This window comes from Micromys minutus, assembly GCF_963924665.1.
Source record: "Micromys minutus genome assembly, chromosome: 8".
Classification (NCBI taxonomy): domain Eukaryota; kingdom Metazoa; phylum Chordata; class Mammalia; order Rodentia; family Muridae; genus Micromys; species Micromys minutus.
The window spans coordinates 13,211,587-13,233,766 of NC_137977.1; the positions used below are offsets into that span (position 1 = coordinate 13,211,587).

Below are 22,180 nucleotides of genomic sequence, written 5' to 3' on the forward strand. Positions count from 1 at the left end.
TTTTCTCCTACATCCAGTATTTACATTATTACCCAATACCATCCTAAACTGTATATGGATTTACCTGTCTGTCACTTCTTGTTTAATCATAATCAATGATAGTTATTCCATCATGTGCTTCCATGCTTGAATACAGAACCAGCATATGTAGGCTCTCTTAGTTCATGTACAGATACATAAAAATGATATGGTTACATTCAAGAGGCGGAGGTAGAGAAGCAGATATTTGAATATATGGAACATTTCATCAGGTTTTATTTTGCAGATTTGTTTTTTGGTCTCAATATATTTTATTCTATCACAGGTCTCTCTCTGAGGATGTAACAATATATCTAGGATAGTTAGGGAAAGTTTTTAAGAAAATTTCTAAGCAATATGGTTATGTGACATCTGGCTTCATGTTCACTGTTTGCCAATAATCTTAGAAATGGTGCCCTGAAGCTGGAAAGCTACAAACATCACCAAGTGTTTCCTTCAGACCAATGGATGGAATGTAAGTATTCCACTAGGGGTGGTCACTGAACCTCCCTTTGCTGGTCTGAGCCAAGTGACTCCTTTTACATACTGAGCAGCCAGTCTGGCCTAGATTGATTTACTGAGATGAACAGCAAGAGCAAGTGAAATCCCATCATCACATCCCTGCATAAATTCCAACATAAATTTAGTTGGTGTTAAATGAACATTTTGTTTTTATTGTCTTCAAGATTGAACTTTTTCTCCAGTAGAGCAGAATAATGTATCTATATGTATGGCATTCTAACTTGAGCAGTACATAAAGATTAGTAAATAAGGCTCCATTAAAAATACTTGTAAGTAACATGAGTCCCAGTAGCATTTCTAATGTCCATTAATGCTTATTCTGAGGATCAGAGCTCATTTTACTGAGCCATTTAGTCAAACCATGTGATTATTTAGAAAGTTAATTCATGCATACTAAAATCTAGCTTAAGTAATGCAGAGGGTAGGAGGTAAAACTCCATGGAGATGATAGTCCTTTTTGTTATTTAATGATCAGCCATAATTAACTTGCAAATTTGAAATAATTAGAACAAATTAAAGGTATTTAACTTTGCCTCCCTAAAGAAAAATTCAAATTGCACCAAATGCAGCTTTAAATTATTCAAGTCTCAGAGGTCTAGGCTAGATTTTTTTTTTCATAATGCCTTTCCTATGATGAGAATACCAATCTGCTTTTTGTCAGAAAGCATCCTATCAAGTAATTGTTCTTTGTGTTAATAAATGACATCTATTCTTCCCTATAAAAGTATTTCAGTCTCCCAAGACTGCATCAGCATTTCCTTGGCATTTAAATTCAATAAAACAAAAGGTTAATGTTTTTCTGCTTTTTAAGGAATGCAAATACAAGTGGTTTTCAATTGGTCCTGAATGACATTTAAAATTTCTCATTCAAGAGCAGACTATTGCAACATGAGACATGGGCAAAAGAGGAAGAAAACTTCAGCATGCTCTAGTATGTTGGTTTAGCATTCTCCACTCCAGAGCTTCCCATTCAGTAGTATTTTATAATATTGAAACAAGAGGTATCACTTAGTAAAATCTTAGTAAATTGAGGGAGTCTAAGATTTAGCAATTCTAAACATTGTAGCTTTAATTTCTTCTAATATCTTTATCATCTGATTATTTTCTATCAATTTAATCGCTCTAGTCAATGCTAAGTGATAACTGCTGTTCCTAATAATTCTATCCCATGTCTTTAAATGTCATACCTCTTTAGTGAATTCTCTACATAGTTCGTCTGGACTGTAAAAATAGTAAGAAATACAGTTAGCTAACAACTATGTTCTGACTTACACATGGTCCATGGTACAGAAAATGTGCACAGCGCCTGCCTATACAGCTAACTCAGTCAGTGTTGATTTGGGAAACATATGTCATTGACGTTTATATATCTCAGGCTCCTTTGGTGACATATTTTTTACTTATAATTCTGTTTGGTTTCTTCTTAAATGTACTTTAATTTATTCTTTGAAATTTTCTTTAATCCTTGGATTTGTGTTGTTGTGTTGTTAGGAGACTTGTAATGTATGCTTCTTTTTCTTTAGGGTCTATAGGACTGTTTACATAGTTTACCTGATCTTGATGTCACCTTGTCAAGTGACATCTATCTAGAATTTTTAAAAAAAATCCATTTTGTTTAGATTTTCCAATTTTATGGAGTACAGGCTTTTGAAGTGACTTAAAATGATTCTCTGAATTCCCTCAGTTCCTAATGTTAAGCATCCCTTTTCATTTCTGATTTTGTTAATTTGGGTACTGTCTCTCTACCATATAGTTAGTTTGGCTAAAGGTTTGTCTATCTTGTTGATTTTCTCAAAGAACCAGCTCTTGATTTTGTTGATTCTTTGTATTGTCCTCTTTCTTTGTATTTTAGGGATTTCAGCCCTCAGTTTGATTGTTTTCTGCTCTCTACTTCTTTGAGGCATGTTTGCTTCCTTTTGTTTGCAGGTTTGCACTGTTGAGTAGCTAGTGTGGGATCTCTTTATGAAGGCACTTAGTGTTATGAATTATTCTTTTAGCCCTGATTTCATTGTGTTGCATAAGTTTGGATATGTTGTGCCTTATTTTTCATTGAATTCTAATAAGTCTTTAATTTCATTTTTTTAAATTGTGGTGGTTATTGAGTAGAGAATTGTTTGTTTTCCATGACTTTGTAAGCTTTTGTTCATTCTGTTGTTGAAGTCCAGCTTTAACTCTTGTGTCTGGTAAGATACAGGGGGTATTTCAACTTTCTTGTATCTGTTGAGACTTATATTGTGACTGAGTATATGGTCAATTTTGGAGAAGATTCTGTGAGGTACTGAGAGGAGTGTATATTCTCCTGTGTTTGGGTGAAATGTTCTATAGATATCTGTTAAGTTCATTTGAGTGATAATTTCCATTAGTTTCTGTCTGGATGACCAGTCCATTGGTGAGAGTAGGGTGTTGATGGCTCTCACTGTTAATGTGTGGGTCAGTATGTGATTTACATTTTGGTAATGTTTCTTTTAGAAATGTAGTGCTCTTGCATTTAGGGCATAGCTACTCAAAGTTAAGAAGTCATCTTGGTGGATATTTCCTTTGATTAACATGAAGTGTCCTTCTCCATATCTTTTATTTAATTTTGGTTGGAGGTTATTTTATTAGATATTAGAACAGTTATTCCAACTTGCTTCTTGGATCTGTTTGCTTAGAAATTTTTTCCTAGCCCTTTACTTTGATGTTGAGGTATGTGTCTTGTATGCAGCAGAATGATGGATCCCATTTTCACATCCATTCTGATTGTCTTTTTACTGAGGAATTATTTGTTGATGTTGAGAGATATTCAAGTTCAATGATTGTTAATTCCTGTTATTTTGTTGTTAGTGGTTGATTATTATGTGGCAGAAATATTTTTTGTTATGGTCCAATCACTTTGGTGTTCTGTAAGCTTCTTGTATACTTATGGACATCTCTGTCTTTAGGCTAGGGAATTTTTCCTTGATTGTTTTATCAGTTCCTTCTAGTATATCTTCTGTGCAGGGGTTGACCCTTCTATCTCCTGTATTCTGTTGTTGATGTTTATATCTGTAGTTCCTGTTCTTTCCCTAGGTTTTTCATTTTCAGGATTTCCTCAGTTTGTGTGTGTGTGTGTGTGTGTGTGTGTGTGTGTGTTTTAATTGCTTCTCTTACTATTTTCAGGTCTTGAACAGTTTTATTTCTTTGATCCCTTTGATTGTATTTTCCTATGTTTCTTTAGTGGATTTACTCATTTCCTCTTTAAAGGTCTTTATTATCTTTATAAGATCAGATTTAAGGTCATTTTCTTGTACTTCAGTTGTGTTAGTACGTCCAGGGCTTTAGCCATCTGGTCATTCCTAGTGTTATCATGCCTCTTGAAATGCAGGCAGAGTTACAGGCCAAAAAATGGAGTGCAGGAGACAGGAATGCTGTTTACCCTGTTGGGTATACTTTAAGGGGACTTAGTAGACAAGGAATTGGAGGTGTGTTTCAGGGGCAGGTGGTAGGTAATCACCTGGTTGCCCCTGAAGCAAATCTTTTTCAAGAAATACAGGCAGAGCTGTGGGATGAGAAAAGGAAAGCAGAGCACCAAGCATAGTTTACTGTTCTTTGGTGTGTCCCAAGAGGAACCTGCTAGGTGGTACCTTCCATGGCACTTTCTGTGGTACCTTCAGGCCTCAAAAAATGCAAGCAGAGCCATGGGACTGAAAATGGAGAGCAGAAACCAAGAACAAGTTACAGCTCTTGGGTATGCCCCAAGAGGACCCAGGCATTTTTTATTTTTAATATCAGCTTCTCTTCAGTCTTCTTTTATTTTTTCAACCTGTTGATTATTTAGGAGTATATTAAAATTTTAACACATTTTTCTGACATGTTAACTTTTATTTTGGTTTAACTCCATTGTGATTAAATTGCATATTCTATTAGCTTTAAATTCTTTGAAATATACTGAAATTCATTCTGTAAGCCAATATGATATGTATTGGGCAACACTGCACATGCATTTCTAAGAGTGTTCATTCTGCTGCTGAGTGCAGTGTCTGCACATGCTGACTAGAGGCTGATGGGTTTGTTCTTACATAGTCTATTGAAATGTTGTCTTATTCTCTTATCAACTGATGATGAAGGAAGACTAAAGTCCCAAGATAGAATGTAAATTTCTCTAGTCTTTAGTCTTAACAGGTTTCACTGCATCTGTTTTTGAAAGCATTGCCTTAGATGCATGTGTTTTTATGATTTTTGTGTGGTCTGATATTTTTTTAATTTACATGTATTTTAATTAAAAATAGATTTTTTTTCATACAATATATTCTGATACATAACTATAAAAATGAATTTAAAAAAGCTAAAGCAAAAGCAAAAAACACGTATAGACACAGAGACACATTCACAGATGCAGAGATACATTCATATACACAGAAAACCCATAAAAATAAAATCAGAAACTATAATATATAAGCAAAAATCCTGTAACGTTTTTTTAAAAATGCACAGGTAAAGCAATGAGATATACCTCCAAAAATACAATTGAGTTCATTTCCTGTTGGCTTTTTAATGCTGGACATGGGGCCTGCCTTTAAGTGTAGTTTGCATCCCAGTGAAACGCTTCTGGAGAAAATGAATTTTTCTTTTGCTAGAAGTTACCAATTTGTTATTGATGGAGAGCTTCCCTTCCTGTGTAAGGCTCAGAGTATGATATCCAGCCCTTCAAAGATATATTCAAACAACTCCCACAAAACAGATGAACAAAGGCTAATTTATTTGTGTAATGTACTTAAAGTTAAGCTGATATTGATGATTTAATTCCCTTCTGTTACCTGTGGTATTGTCTATGTTTCCATATGTGTGTGTGTGTGTGTGTGGGTATACCCACAATCTCAGTACATATAAGCTTGATGGCATAGTGTTACCATACCAGTTTAACTTTGAGGACTCTTACACTTTAAAAGAAATTTTTAAAAATTACAGCCTTTTATATTTATCTACACATGTACTATTTCTGATGTTCCTCATTCTCTTTATAGATCCAAATTTCCATCTGGTGTTATTTTCCTGCAACTTGAAAAACATCCTGTTATTTCATGTAATGCAGGTGCTCTGGAAACAAAATTTCCATTTTTAATTTTAAAATATTATTTCTTCTTTTTGAAGAACATTTTATGAGAAGTAAACTTCTGAGATGACAAATTTGTCTGCTTTCGGCATTGTAGAGATATGCTTACCTCTGGCCATGACTGTGATGTTAATTGTTCATATGTAATATCATTCTTCTGCATGTTACTAACACATTTTTTGATTTGAGGATCCTTTTATCTTTGCTTTTACTCAATTTGACTTTTTTTGAATAACTTTATTTTAAAAAACAAAGATAAATGAACAAATTATAAGCATTTTTGCATAAAAGTATATGAATAAATTTTTGTCAGTGCTTGGCTTTTTTTTCCAAAGGTTTGATTGTGTGCATTAAGGTCTTACTAGTTACAATGAGCATAAACTACATGTAAAACAGGATGTAACCCGGAATTAGTCAAAGTTTTCTTGGTGTGTAAGGATTGAGTATAATGTTTTTGTTTTTTGTTTTTTTTTCTTGAACTTCACACAGTCTGTGAGTTGTTTCTGGGTTAGGCCGAGCTTTCTGGGGTTAGTATCCATTATCAGTGACTGCATATTATGTCTGTTCTTTTGTGACTGGCTTATCTCACTCAGGATGATATTCTGTAGATGCAACCATTTTCTTATGAATTTCGTTAGGTCATTGTTTCTGATAGCTGAGTAGTACTCCATTGTGTAAATGTACCACAATTTTTGTATCCATTCATCTACTGAAGGACATCTGGGTTCTTTCCAGCTTCTGGCTATTATAAATAGAGCTGCTATGAACATTGTGGTGCATGTATCTTTGTTGTATATTGGAGTGTCTCTGGGGTATATGCCCAGAAATGGAATAGCTGTATCTTCAGATAGTACTATGTCCAATTTTCTGAGGAATCGCCAGACAGATTTCCAGAGTGGTTGTATCAGTTTACAACCCCACCAACAGTGGAGAACTGGTTCTCTTTCTCCACATTGTCGCCAGCATCTGCTGTCATCTGAGTTTTGGATCTTGGCCAATCTGACTGATGTGAGGTGGAATCTCAGGGTTGTTTTGATTTGCATTTTCCTGATGGCTAAGGATGTTGAGCACTTCCTTAGGTGTTTCTCAGCCATTCGATATTCCTCAATTGAGAACTTTTTGCTTAGCTCTGTACCCCATTTTTTAATAGGGTTGTTTGATTCTCTGGTGTCTAGCTTTTTGAGTTCTTTGTATACCTTGGATATTAGGCCTCTATCTGATGTGGGGTTGGTAAAGATCTTTTCCCAATCTGTTGGCTGCCATTTTGTTTTCTTGACAGTGTCCTTAGCCTTATAGAAACTTTGCAATCTCATTAAGTCCCATTTCTCAATCTTTGACCTTAGAGCACAAGCCATTGGTGTTCTGTTCAGGAAATTTTCTTCTGTGCCTATGTGTTCTAAGGTTTTCCCTAGTTTCTTATCTAATAGTTTCAGTGTACCTGGTTTAATGTGGAGATCTTTGATCCACTTGCACTTGAGCTTTGTACAAGGAGATAAGAAAGGATCTATTTTCATTCTTCTGCTTGCTGAGTGCCAGTTGGACCAACACCATTTGTTGAATAGGCTGTCCTTTTTCCATTGAATGTTTACAGCTCCTTTGTCAAAAATTAGGTGACCATATACGAGAGGGCTCATTTCTTCAATTTGACTATTAAGAATAGGAAGGCCCTGTTACTGAAGTTGCAGTCCACCATGTCTGGAGAAGCTCTCCAAGTTTGGCACAATGTGGAGAACTCTCTTTCTCAAGGGGCTTCCTCTCTCTGCCTCATGTTATAAGGGTGTCTCTAAGCACAGGTGTATGGACATTCTCTAGAGGATGACCCTGCCCAGAGCTCCTGCAGGTGCTGCATGTTCATTTCATAAGTCCCACTCAGTTCTTTCCACCATATGGTAATTATGTCCTGTGTTGTGACCAATCAGCCCTTCCTACCTGTAACCCAGAAGACCTCTGAAGAAAGCCAGGTAGTCTATTGTCAGATTACAGGCTTAACTTTCTCTCTTCCCCAGAGCTGCCAGGCAGGTTCATGGAATTCCTCTTCATGTAAATGCAGTATTCTTGCCCTATCCTATAGTGTATATCTACCCTGGAAATTCCTATATACTCCCCAAGGTCTACATATCCCTTGTTTACCCTGAATAAGGCTGATCTGTCTCACTGAAGAGTCAAGCAGTTGGTTCTCATCTCTGTCCAAACCCTGCAGGCTACCTCCTACCCCCTCTACCCACTTCATCCTCTCAGGCCAGTGGTTAATAGCCTCTAGAAGGCCACAATTAAGTAAAACTTTTTTTAAAAAATTAGGTTTAGAACCTTTTTTGACATTACCTTTAGGAAACATTTCTCAAGTTGCTTGTTCTGCCCCATTCTTGTGTATTCTTTAAGATTTCAGTATATTCTTCCTAGACAGCTTTCCCTTTAAGATCTCAGAGAGTCTGCTTGGTTTCCTTTAAAAACTTTTTTTCTATTTTCCAAATTAAGTCATTTCTGTTATTCTGTTATAAAAATCTATTTAACATTTATGCTTTCATCTACATTTCTAATATTTATATCAGTTACTATCATTTTCAGTTCTAAAATTTCCATCTAGTTTTAATTACAGTCTACATATCTCTCCTGAAGTTCCCTGTCTGCTTGTTAAGATTTTGTTTTATGACCATCATCATACAACTACTGGATTACCTGATAAATCACTGAGCCCAGTTTCTAGCACCAAGACCTGGGCTGCTCCCAGTCATGGTCAGAAAAGCCTCTTTGAGCAGTGGACAGCAGGCATTAGAGAGATGTTTAACTAGAAAGTGCTGAGAATAAGGGAAGGAGTGAGCCCCAAATACTCAGGGGGTTCTAAAGGAAGAGAGAATGTAAGAGCTGCTAGATGGACATGAATGCTATAAAACCAAAACAAAAGTCTTCTAGACTGGATCTGATTGTCTCAGTCATGAACACAAAGCAGCTCTGGTCACCCATACAAGACATGCCAGAAGCCCAGTATGCCAGGGACTGGCTTTGGCTTGAAGAGGGGTTCTGAGGAATGGGTGTCTAGGAGCCTTGAAAACAAATGACTCAAATCATGGGCCAAAGCTCTTTCTCTAGACATCTTTCCCTTGCTATTCTCTGCTCCGGACAGTTCTCCAAGCAATTCTTTCTTGTTATCCTAAACAATTCTCTGGATAGCTCAACTCTACAGATTTTAAACACAGCCTTTTACTTTACATATTAATCCAGTCATTTACTCCAGACTTCCTTTTGATTATCCTATGAATCAGCACTCCTGAGCCTCAGCCCCTTAATCCCTAGGTTACCACAAGCACACACTTCCTTTTAACACTGCAAAAGATTTCAGAGATCTGCCTGCCCTATCCTGAAATCTCCACCAACAGCTGGACCTGACTCAGGAATTTGTCTGCCTTTGTAGGCACAAACAAATGTATCTGGGTGGGATCTCCTGTAATCACCACCCCTAAATTTCCTTATTTCCTTCCTTGGGATCTTTCTGACCAGCCAGTTCACAGTGCTGCTGCCTCTGTTCCTTTAGATTCATGAGGCGCCTCATATAATTCATATTGGATTCTTATTTTTGCATAGTTAAGAAATTATATATATTCTAATTGATGTTTTTAAGAGTTCTTTCCCACAGCCTTAAAGGTTGTGTGAAGATCCCATTGTTTACCATTTTGCTAAGACTTTAGGCATACCTTACACTAGAAGACTCAAGGTGTCTAATTATTAGGAGGACATTCCTAAAAGGAGGAATGTGAAACATGTTCATTATTATACAAACAAGCCTTATGCCCATGGCAGCCGTCAACACTCCTGGAGGCCTATGTCCCGATGGCCCTGTCCCAGAGGCGAGAACCATGTCTTTATGTCCCCACCAAGGCCATGCTGGACTCAGCACCAGTATAGATGGGTAAATGATCTCCAGGCCTCATTCCAAACTTTGGATCTATTGACAATAAATAGCTGCTGGGGGGGGCAGCAATAATGATCCTTTTTTGAAGATACACCCACTGATAGTTTTCCCATGCGCCAGTGGATGACTCCACATCTGTACACATGTGGGCAGCACTAACTAGACTTAGTAGAATACCAAAAAATGATATGAAATCAGGGAATGTGAATGAAGTTGGGGATGGGGAAGAGGACAGATATGATCATATTATATATACATGAATGATATTTAATTTTTTTATAAGTGAGCGTCCCAAGGGGAGAGCTTATAATGGCATGGCGGGCAAAGCTGCAGGCAACCAGGGCAGGAAGCTAAGGAATGACATCCAACCACAGCATGAAGCAGAGAGAGCAAACTGGAAGCAGTGAGGCTATAAATGTTGATGACCCTCCCTCAGTGATATACTGCCTTTAGATAGGCTGTGCCACCTCTACAGACTGCACCATCAGCTGGGAGCCAACTGTTCAAATAGCTGAGCCTATGGGGCACGTTTTCTAATTCACACTACCACAATATCTCTACAACCTGAAATCAAAATTTGTGATGTCTTCAACAATAGGGTCTTACTGTCCAGTAATGAGGAGCAACCAAAAGTAATGGAAATAGCCTGTGTGTTTGGAGAACTCTGGGGCCTCTCTGACCAATAACTGACAGGAAGAGACTCCATATCTGGCACTAAGATTTTCACTTAATAACCTATGTCTTCCAGAAGTAGCAATGTTTTCTCTTCAGACTGGATAATTTTATATAACCTGCCTTCAAGCTTACTAATTCATCCCTCTGCTGCTAGTTTTGTCCATTCTTTGAACTCTTGAATTAGCCACTATATTCTTCACCTCTAAAATGTATAGTTAGCTCTTTATTTCATTGAGTGTATTTGAACAGTATGGGGTAGGACACATAGCCCACAGCTCACCTGTGGAGGTCAGAAGTCAACCTTAGGGGAGTTGTTCTCTCCTGCCACTTAAAAAATAGAAAGTGTAAAAGCTCTTTCCTTTCCCTGCTGTATCTGCAGCCACCAGTATGCTCAGGCTTCAGAAGAGGCTTGCTTCTGCTGCCCTCTGCTGTAATAAAAAGAAGGTCTGATGGAACTCCAAGGAAACCAAAGAACTTACCCATGCTACTCCCTGAAGCTGATCAAAGATGGGCTGATCTCCAGAAACCTATGATCGTCCATCCTGGGACTCTATGTTAGAAAAACACCTTAGCTTGACAGAAGGGCAGGCATATGGGCAAGGGAAACAGAAAGGTAGGTACTACCAGGAAATTTTCTCCTGTGCCTATGAGTTTTAAGGTTTTCCCTACTTTCTCATCTAATGGTTTCAGTGTATCTGGTTTAATGTGGAGATCTTTGATCCACTTATACTTGAGCTTTGTACAAGGAGATAAGAAAGGGTCTATTTTCATTCTTCTGCATGCTGAGTGCCAGTTGGACCAGCACCATTTGTTGAATAGGCTGTCCTTTTTTCACTGAATGTTTACAGCTCCTTTGTCAATAATCAGGTGACCATATATGTGAGGGCTCATTTCTGGATCTTCTATTCTATTCCATTGATCCATGTGCCTATTTCTGTACCAGTACCATGCAGTTTTCAGCACAATTGCCTTGCAATATAGCTTGAGGTCAGGGATAGTGATTCCTGCAGATGTTTTCTTGTTGTTGAGGAAGGATTTTGCTATTCTAGGTCTTTTGTTATTCCAAATGAAATTGCACATTGCTCTTTCCAACTCAATGAAGAATTGGGTTGGAATTTTGATGGGGATTGCATTGAATCTGTAGATTGCTTTTGGTAAGATGGCCATTTTTAAAATGCTGATCCTTCCAATCCATGAGCATGGGAGATCTTTCTGATTTCTGAGATCTTCCTCGATTTCCTTCTTTAGAGGTTTGAAGTTCTTGTAAAACAGATCCTTCACTTGCTTAGTTAGAGTCACACCAAGGTATTTCATAGTTTTTTGACTATTGTGAAGGGTATCTTTTCCCTAATTTCCTTCTCCACATGTTTGTCCTTTGAATATAGGAAGGTTACTGATTTGTTTGAGTTAATTTTATATCCAGCCACTTTGCTGAAGTTGTTTATCAGCTGTAGGAGTTCTCTGGTGGAATTTGTGGGGTCGCTTAAGTACACTATCATGTCATCTGCAAATAGTGATGTTTTTACTTCTTCCTTTCCAGTTTGTATCCCTTTGACTTCCTTTTGCTGTCTAATTGCTCCAGCCGGGACTTCCAATACTATGTTGAATAGGTAGGGGGAGACAAGGTAGTCTTGTCGAGTCCCTGATTTTAGTGGGATTGCTTCAAGTTCCCCACCATTAAGTTTGATGTTGGCTATTGGTTTGCTGTATATTGCTTTTATTATGTTCAGGAATGGGCCTTGGATTCCTGTTCTTTCCAAGACTTTTAACATGAAGGGGTGTTAAATTTTGTCAAATGCTTTCTCAGCATCTAGTGAGATGACCATGTGGTTTTGTTCTTTGAGTTTGTTTATATGGTTGATTACATTGATGGATTTCTGTATATTAATCCATCCCTGCATCCCGGGGATGAAGCCTACTTGATCATGGTGAATGATCATTTTGATGTTTTTTTGGATTCAGTTTGCAAGGATTTGGTTTAGTATTTTTTGCATCAATGTTCATAACTGAGATTGGTCTGAAGTTCTCTTTCCTTGTAGGGTCTTTGTGTGCTTTAGGGACGAGGGTTATTGTAGCCTCAAAAAATGAGTTAGGTAGTATTCAATCTGATTCTATTTTGTGGAATAGTTTGGAGAGTATTGGTATTATGTCATCAATAAATGTCTGATAAAATTTTGCACTGAACCCATCTGGACCTGGGTTTTTTTTTTTTTTTTTTTTTTTTTTTTTTTTTTTTGATTGGGAGGCTTTTGATGACTTCTTCTATTTCTTTAGGTGTTATGGGATTATTTAGATGGTTTACTTGGTCCTGATTTAACTTTAGGATCTTGTGTCTGTCTAGGAATTCATCCGTTTCCTCCAGATTTTCCAGCTTTGTTGAGTATAGGCTTTTGTAGTATGATCTGATGATTTCTTGAATTTCCTCATTTTCAGTTGTTATGTCTCCACTTTCCTTTCTGATTTTGTTAATTTGTATACTCTCTCTTTGCCCTCTAGTTAGTCTGGCTAAGGGTTTATCAATCTTGTTGATTTTCACAAAGAACCAGCTCTTGGTTTTGTTGATTCTTTGAATGGTTCTTTTTGTTTCTATTTGGTCGATTTCTGCCCTAAGTTTTATTATTTCTTGCTGTCTACTCCTCTTGGGTGTATCTGCTTGCTTTTGTTCTAGAGCTTTCAACTGTGCTATCAGGTTGCTAGTGTATGCTTTCTCCAGTTTCTTTTTGGAAGAACTCAGAGCTATGAGTTTTCCTCTCAGTGCTGCTTTCATTGCATCCCATAGGTTTGGGTAAGTCCTGTTTTCATTTTCATTGAATTCTCGAAAATCCTTAATTTCTTTCTTTATTTCTTCTTTGACCCTCCTATCGTTTAATAGAGAATTGTTTAGTTTCCATGTGTATATGGGCTTTTTGTTGTCTTTGTTGTTATTGAAGACCAGCCTTAGACCATGGTGATCTGAGAGGATGCATGGGAGTATTTCAATCTTCTTATATCGATTGAGGCTGGTTCTGTGTCCAATTGTGTGATCAATTTTTGAGAAGGTGCCGTGAGGTGCTGAGAAGAAGGTGTATTCTTTAGTTTTAGGATGATATGTTCTGTAGATATCTATTAATTCCAGTTGGTTCATAGTCTCTGCTAATTTTACAGTGTCCATGTTCAGTTTTTGTTTCCATGATCTGTCCATTGGTGAGAGTGGGGTATTAAAGTCTCCAACTATTATCTTGTGGGATGAAATGTGTTTTTTGAGCTTTAGTAGGGTTTCTTTTATGAATATGGGTGCTTTTGTATTTGGAGCATATATGTTAAGGATTGAGAGTTCCTCCTAACAGATTTCCCCTGTAATGAGTAAAAAGTGCCCTGCCTTATCTTTTTTGATAACTTTTGGTTAGAAATTTACTTTATTCGATATTAGAATAGCCACTCCAGCTTGCTTCTTGGGGCCGTTTGCTTGGAAGGTTTTTTCCCCAGCCATTTAGTCTGATATAGTGTCTGTCTTTTTCTCTGAGATGAGTTCCTTTTTGCAACAAAATGCTGGGTTTTATTTACCAGTCTGGTAGCCTATATTTTTTTATTGGGGAGTTGAGTCCATTTATGTTAATAGATATCAAGGAATAGTGGTTGCTGTTTCTTGCTATTATTGCTTTTGTAGGTTGAGTTGTGTCTATGTGTCTTTCTTCTTTTGCTTTTCTTGCTTAGTTTTCTTGTTTTTACTATGATGTAGTTCCCCTCATTGTATTGGGTTTTCCACCTATAATTCATTTTAGTGCTGGGTTTGTGGTCACATATTTTGTAAATTTAGTTTTGTCTTGGAATATCTTAGTCTCTCCATCTATGGTGATTGAGAGTTTTGCTGGGTATAGCAGCTTGGGCTGGCACTTGTGCTCTCTTAGGGTCTGCATGATGTCTGTCCAGACTCTTCTAGCTTTCATAGTCTCTGTTGAGAAATCGGGTGTGATTCTGATTGGTCTGCCTTTATATGTTACATTACCTTTTTCCCTTACTGCTTTTAGTATTCTTTCTTTACATTGGGCACTTGGTGTTTTGACTGTTATGTGTCAGGAGGAATTTCTTTTCTGGTCCAACCTATTTGGAGTTCTGAAGGCTTCTTTTATGCTCGTGGTCATCTCATTCTTGAGGGTAGGGAAGTTTTCTTCTACGATTTTGTTGAAGATATTTACTGTGCCTCTTAGTTGATATTCTTCACCCTCTTCTATTCCTATTATCCTTAGGTTTGGTCTTCTCATTGTGTCCTGGATCTCCTGGACATTTTGGGTTAAGAGCTTTTTGTTTTTTGCATCTTCTCTGACTGTTTTTTCTATGCTTTCAATGTTGTCTTCTGCCCCTGAGATTCTCTCTCTTGTAGTCTGTTGGAAATGCTTGCATCTGTGACTCCTGATTTTTTTTTTTTTTTTTTTTTTTTTTTTTTTTTTTTTTTTAGGATTTCAACCTCTAGGGTTGTCTCTTTCAGTGTTTTCTTTATTGTGTCTATTTCTGTTTTAAATTCCTTCTTCTATTCCTTCATCTCTTTAGTTCTGTTTTCTTCTAGTTCTTTGAGTGTTTTTCTTGTTTCTTCTTTAAAAGCTTCTAATTCTTTATGCTTTTCCTCCCGTTCTTGTTTAAGGATTTCTGTCATCATCTTGAGGTAGTATTTCATGTCTGTGTCTTCTTTTTCTGGAGTGTTTGTCATTCCGCTGTTTGATGGGAAAGCTGGGTTCTAGTGTTTCCAGGTTGCCTTGGTTTCCCTTGGGTAAGCTCTTTCGCTTTCCTCTTGCCATCTTGTTGTCAGTGATTAGTTCTCGCCTTTCCCTTGTACCTGGCCTGTGTCCCTGGATCTCCGGTGTAGGATGGTCTGAGTACTTGTTCTGCACCCAAAAGCCACAGGCTGGGAACAGAGGGCCCAATGCCGGGTTCCTGTGTTCCTGGATCAATCCAGGCAGGGATGTACTTTCCGCACGCTCCACAGAGATCTCTCTGCCCCCTGGCTAGTTGGAACCCCTTCTTACTAGTCCTGTGTCTCTGGGTCTCTGCTTTTTCTTACATAAGTGTTTTCATATGTGTATTTTTATATACATGAGACACACCCACAGAATGTGTTTTTAGAAATGATTTTCAATTCTACCTTCAACAAAGAACAATAAAATTCTAGACAGATGACAATACAGAAGAAAATGGTTTTTGTATTTCTGAGGGGAATAAACTGAGTAAAGATAATATTGCTTATAAAACCTGTTAATTTAGATTCATCTGTAGGTCTGAGATTGTGTTCAGTAGTCATTTTTCATTCTCCATGGGAGAGGAGAACAGCAGATCTTCTTTTCTTTCTAGAACACAGAGGGACATGAGAACACTTCCTTGCTATTGCTTCCTCTTTGTCCTTCTCTGCTTGGTAGCACCTCATGTTTGGAGTGGGATTTCTTTCTATAGTACACCCTTCCTGTGGGACTTTTAAAGTTTCCCTACTTGGGAAATAAACACTTTTCACATGAATTATTGTTCCCACTCTCTGTCATGACTTGTGATTTTTGAACATGGACATTTTTATAAATTTCTCAAAGATGAAAGTTAGTGAGAAGGAAATTCTAAAGTTACTCACATGTGACCATATACCAAAACTCTGTAAGATGGGGGAATGTAAAGCTCTCATTTCCTCATAAAAAAACTATTTTGGAAAAGTCAGTTATGTGCAGATGAGAAGGCAGTGCATCTGAAGATGGTTGTCCAGGGTATATGTCTTCTTTCTTATGTCTCTGTGGTGGACACTGAAGATGGTTGTCCAGGGTATATGTCTTCTTTCTTATGTCCCTGTGGTGGACACTACAGTGGGTTCTGGCTGCCTAGGACTAGCCCCTGCAGTTCTTTCCATAGATCCCTGCAAGTTAAACTGCATATCAACATAGCAGTTTAGATGCTGTATAGTTGATGTATAAAACAAAGAACTAAAAAGGACCATCATATAATCAGATGAAATCTGGAGCTCACAATGGTTATGGGTTTGTAAATCTAAAGGAAAAACAAGAAGAGAAGGGGGAAAAAAAGATTATTTAGCAGTTAGCATCTTACTCATATAAGTGCAGCTTTTCTTTAGAATTTAGAGTTCTGGTCAAAAGGAGAAGTCATCTTTTAAAGGAGCAGCCATGATTACAGAATCCTCTAGGGAGATTCTAAAAAGAAAAGAGAACAAGAAAGGGAAGCAGGCAAGGAAGAAACAGGACTGGTCTCTGGGTGAGATTCTAGAGTCGTAAACTTTTCTAGATAATTTAAATTCATCGGCAGGCTGTGAATCAGTGCCTAAAATCATCACTTTTTTTGAGAACACTGCTTGTGACAGAGGCCCTTTTCCTTGTCACATTTGATAAGCACAGAGGTAAGCATGCCAGCATTTTCCTTACAAGCCTGCCTCCTTGTGTGAATCTCAGTGTGTTCCATTCCTCCATTGTTTTCCACCATTATTTCTGTAAGGCTTTGACATGCCAATCAAAGTCATTTTGTTTCCACACTTCTGCCATCCTTAGGTGACCCTGCCGTTCATGTGTGGTTGGTCCATCTGAACAACTTAGAGAGCCTTTGTATCTGGGAGACCCCTTCTCAAAGAGACAGCAATCGGTGCAAAAGCAAGAGATTTATTAGTCCATTTCACTGGGGTGGCCTACATCCAGAGGAGAGGTGACCCCAAAAGGGTGTTACAAGCAGTTTTTATACTTTTTAGGGGTGCAAGTTACATCAGCAAGATTATAATTTAAGTTTATTGGCTAAGCATATTGACCTTTAAGCCTGTTGGTTAGTGAGTATATGTGTCAGGACCCAGAAGGTCAGATGGCTATCAGTCAGTACATTCTATTGTTCTCCTGAGAATTATTTACTCAAGGAAGTACCTTGGGCAGAGGCAGGGTGGGCTGCTGAGGCATTGTTTCCACACAGGCAGGGAGGAGAATTTAAGGAATGTGTAAGGCAGGGAAGCCAATGGTAGAGAATTTTTCACTTAGACTTCTTCACATCCCTGGTATAGGTAAAGATGCTTTGTTCTTTTTTCTAAAGGGACTCACCTGTGACCATACACCAAGCTTGTATTTCCATCTTGCCCTGCCTTTGTGCTCCTTATTTTTTTATCTTAAGCCTGTCTCACCTTCCTCACATGCACCACACCAGAGGTTTTCATATTCATTTTCTTTGTTTTTGATTTATCTTACACAATTAAATGCTTCATTTCCTTTTGCAGTCTCTGAGCCTTTATTGCTTTACTTTCTTCTGCTCATCTATGCCAGACCATAAAGTTAACTTAAATGTTTCCTATCATCATACTTAACTACCATTTACCGCCAGTCTGCACTGGCCCTAGGTAACTAAGTTTTATTCTCAAAACTCTAACTGTACAGTTTGAAGATTAACATCATTTCTTCTCCAAAATTGTTGTAGCAAGACACAAAATATACCTTCAGAAAAAATATTCAAGTTATATCTCAATTTAAGTAAGAAAAGGATTTTTACTGCCATAGTTGTGCTGCAACTCATGCTGATTTCAAATATGTGCATGTAATCTGTGCCTTTCCCTGTGCCCTCCACAGTCCATTCATGCTTCCTCTTTCAGTTTATTGAAGACAAAATGTGATGGACGGCTGCATGGAACCTCATCATCCTTTAAAAAGTGCCCAGACTCTCCAAACAGTGGGCAAAACTGGAGGGAGAAGAAAACTGTTGAGTTTCAATCACATGTGGAGAATGGCATCCAATGGACATGTCAACAGAATGATCCATGCAGACCCCAGAGAGGTGAGTGTAGCATTTACAGTAGCAGGAGGAGAAGTTGCTAAGGATTGTGGAAGGTGGCTGGTGTGTGCAAGCCAGGGAACAGCAGGTGATTACGCTCTGCTGAGCTGCAGTTAGCATTTCAGATAAACATATGCCTGGAAGACTGTGGGTGGCCCAGCTACTAGATTCTTAAATCACAGCAACATTTATTTCTCTCAGAGTACTGATATGAGAAGCTGTCCATTTTGGCTCTTTTTAAAAAGCTGAATTAAGCGGTAAGTATGGTTGTAGATACCAAATGATTTTCTCAAAGTGATTAATAAAATAAGGAGTTGAACATAAATCTCTCCTCCTGGAAAAGCAAGATCTCCTAATTGACTGATAATGTTGTGAATGTGGGGGAAAGGTCATGAGCAACTTTCACATTGTAAAACCCAATCTCCCAAAGTCTCAACAAATAGTGACTAGCACTCTGTGAAGTGCTAATAATACTTACTGTGTAGGTTTTTTAAAGAAATACAATACAGGTAACTGAAATAAAGAATGAAAGAGATGTGTGTTTCCCAGTTGGTCCTGGAGTGACTACTGTGCAATCTTGTCCAACAGCATTAAGGACTGACTTGAATGGATGAGCCTCCTATGGGCAGATGTATAGGACATGGGTTAACTCTGCTCACACCCTCCTTGGAACTATTATCCCGATTTCTTACATGCTCTCTTCTGCCAGGCAAGCTTTTCTGCTAATGTTAAGCAACCTACTGTTTACAATCTCTACAACTCCCTATTAGCTTATTTATTTGTGGGGAAAAATGTATGCGTCTTTCCTTGCTTTCACCAACTGCTGCCAGCATTGCTGGGTTCTGGGGGTATGGAAATTTGGCTAAGGGGTAGACTGTGAATATGGTGGTTTGGATAGGTAATAGCCCTCATTGACACGAGTGTTGTAATATTTGGCTGTGAGAAGGTGTGCCTCTGTTGGAATAGATGTGGACTTGTTGGAGGAAGTGTGTCACTGTGGAGGCAGGCTTTGAGATCTCAAATATGCTCAAGTTTGGCCAATGTATCACAGTCTCTTCTGCTGCCTGTGGATCAAGATGTAGATGTATTGATCCACTTCCAACATGTCTGCCTAAACGCTGCCATGTTTCCTGCCATATTGATGATAGACAAGATTTCTGAAACTGTAAGCCAGTATCAATTAAATGTTTTCTTGTATAAGAGTTACTTTAGTTATGATGTCTCTTCACAGCAATGAAACTCAAGACAGAAGTTGGTACCAGGGACTGGGGTATTGCTGTGATAGACATAACCATGCTTTTGTTTGGAGGAATGTGGGTTTGGGGACTTTGGAAAAGGAAAACAATTGAATGCTTTAAGCATTTCTTAATAGGCCATACTAGTAAAAATATGAAAGACACTGATGCTGGGGGTGATTTGAACTATGGGACCCTGGCTCAAGAAGTTTCAAAGGAGAAGAATTTTAGAATGTTGCTTAGAGATCATTCTTGTGATATTATGCTGAAGAATGTGGCTGCATTTTGCCCTGTGTAAAGAGTCTACCTGAGGTTAAGGTGAAGAAATTTAGATAATTATATAGGCATAGGAAATCTCAAAACAGCCTAGTATAGACTCTGTCCTATTGTTTACTCTTATGAAGACTGCATTTTACAAACAGAGCAAGGAAAATATAAAATGTATGGTTCAAGGATTAAAGAGGTATCAGGAAATAGAGTGGATCTAAATCCGGTGTTCAAGGAAATAAACAAATTAAAGATATTAAATGGGATTAAGGGAGTTGTGGATTCGGGATAAGGTCCCACTGAACTAAGCTCCCATCTTGTGAAAAGAAATTAAAGAAAAGCTAAGTTCTAGACATGGTGGTATACACCATTAATTCCAACATTCGGGAGACAAATGAATGGAGATCTCTTGAGTTCAAGGTCAATCTACAGAGCAGATTCCAGGACACCCAAACTTAGGCAGTGAAAGAAATCATCTGAAACAGAAAGCTGGTAAAGATGTAATAGAATAAAAAGACCATGTTCCAACCACAGCAAACAGTAGAACTTGGCAGCTTCAGCAACAAGTTTTAGAGCCAAGAATAGAAGAAAGGGAATATAGAATTTCCCTTCATTACTAAGGAACATCGTTGAGGCAAGATATGTGGCAGAGGTGCCCTTGCATGGAGGACTAGAAAGAAAGGGGTTATGAAATACTCTTTCATGACTAAGGAAAGTAGTCACTGAGGCCAGTGCATATGGTGGGTTGAAGCCTGAATTTCCTTGGAGACCCCAAAATGTTTAAGATGTCACAGTTGTGGGATACTTGCCAAGAAAAGCTGCTAACAGGGAATGGAACCGACCCAAGAAAAAGTGTGTTGCAGTTAACAAATCTGAAAGAGTTGGAGATCTGAAGAGCATTCTCACGTCAGACATAGAGATGCAGAGTTTGAAGTTTGCCAAGCTGGTTAATGGTAATGTATATTCTGTGCCACTGTATGATAGAAGTATGTGATCTAGTTTTGATTTTGATCTTACACAGTGTGATGGTTTGTATTTGCTCGGCCAGGGAGTGGCACTATTAGAAGTTGTAGCCCTGTTGGAGTAGGTATGTCACTATGGGGGTGGTCTTTAAAACCCTCATCCTAACTGCCTGGAAACCAGTATTCTGCTAGCAGCTTTCAGATTAAGGCATAGAACTCTCATCTTCTCCTGCACCATGCCTACCAGGATGTTGCCATGTTCCTGCCTTGAGGATAGTGGAATTAAACTCTGAACCTGTAAGCCAGCCCCAATTATATGTTCTTATAAGAGTTGCCTTGGACACAGACCAGCCACTGCCATTAGGACTCAGGGCTGCCCTCAGACTGCTGAGCACCCAGAAGAGCTTCAGAAGCACTCTCCCACTTGAGCCCATGGGTGAGTCCCCACTTCTTTCCAGTGAGTATCCCAGGAGAGACCACTGGGAACTCTTAGGGGCAGGAATTGCATTGTTGACTGGGAACTGTCTGTACTGGCCCAGAGACAGAGCTGGGCCACTGCCATTAGGACACATTGCCTGCCCCCAGAGAGATGAACACCTAAGAGCAATCTCCTTCCTGAGCCCACAGGCCAACAGACACACAGGAGAGACAAGCTTCAGTCAGAGACAACAAGATCAACTAACATCACAGATAACAAGATAGCAAGAGGCAAGCTCAAGAACCTAATCAATGGAAACCAAGACAACCTGGCAACATCCGAACCCAATTCTTCCAACACAGCAAGTAGTAGATATACCAACAGACCAGAAAAACAAGATATGAACTTAAAATCATATTTCATGATGATGATGGAGGTCTTTAAGAAGCACATGAGTAACTCCCTTAAGGAATGTCAGGAGAACCAGAACACCTGTAAACAAGTAGAAGCCCTTAAAGAGAAAACACAAAAATCACTTAAAGAGCTACAGAAAACCACAACCAAACAAGTGAAATAATTGAAAATGAAAATAGAAACAATAAGGAAATCATACAAGAAGATAACCCAGGAGATAGAAAACCTAGGAAAGAAATCGGGAGTCATAGATGAAAGCATCACCAACAGAATACAAGAGGTGGAAAAGACAATCTGAGGGGCAGAAGATACCATAGAAAACATTGACAGATCGGTTAGAGAAAATGCAAAAATCAAAAAGCTCCTAACCCAAAACAGGATATACAGGACACAATGAGAAGACCAAACTATTCCACAAAATGGAAACGGAAGGAACACTACCCAACTCATTATTCAAAGCCACAATTATGGTCATACCTAAATGACACAAAGACCCTACAAAGAAAGAGAATTTCAGACCAATCTCCTTTATGAACATTAATGCAAAAACACTCAATAAAACTCTTGCAATCCAAATCCAAGACCACATCAAAATGATCATTCACCATGATCAAGTAGGCTTCATCCCAGGAATGAATGCAGGGATGGTTCAACATATGGAAATCTACCAATGTCATCAACCATATCAACAAAGGAAAAAAAAACACACACACACACACACACATGTTCATCTCATAGATGCTGAGAAAGCCTAGAATTTGACAAAATTCAACACTCCTTTATTTTAAAAGTCTTGGAAAAATCAGGAATTTAAGGCCCATACCTAAACATAGTAAAAGCAATATACAGCAAACAAGTAACCAACATCAAACTCCACTAAAATCAGTGACTAGACAAGGCTGCCAACTCTCCCCTACCTATTCAATATAG

At 38.3% G+C, this 22,180-nt stretch overlaps 1 protein-coding gene across 2 annotated transcripts in view; it reads left to right on the forward strand.

Annotated features, from left to right (window-relative positions):
- KIAA1328 overlaps positions 1-22,180 on the forward strand; it is a 251,252-nt gene that overhangs the window by 182,770 nt on the left and 46,302 nt on the right. For both annotated transcript variants that reach the window (XM_080920366.1, XM_080920367.1), the window contains one exon: positions 17,776-17,957. In XM_080920366.1, the coding sequence (XP_080776492.1) occupies positions 17,776-17,957 (182 nt within the window). The remainder of the gene's footprint in view (positions 1-17,775; positions 17,958-22,180) is intronic.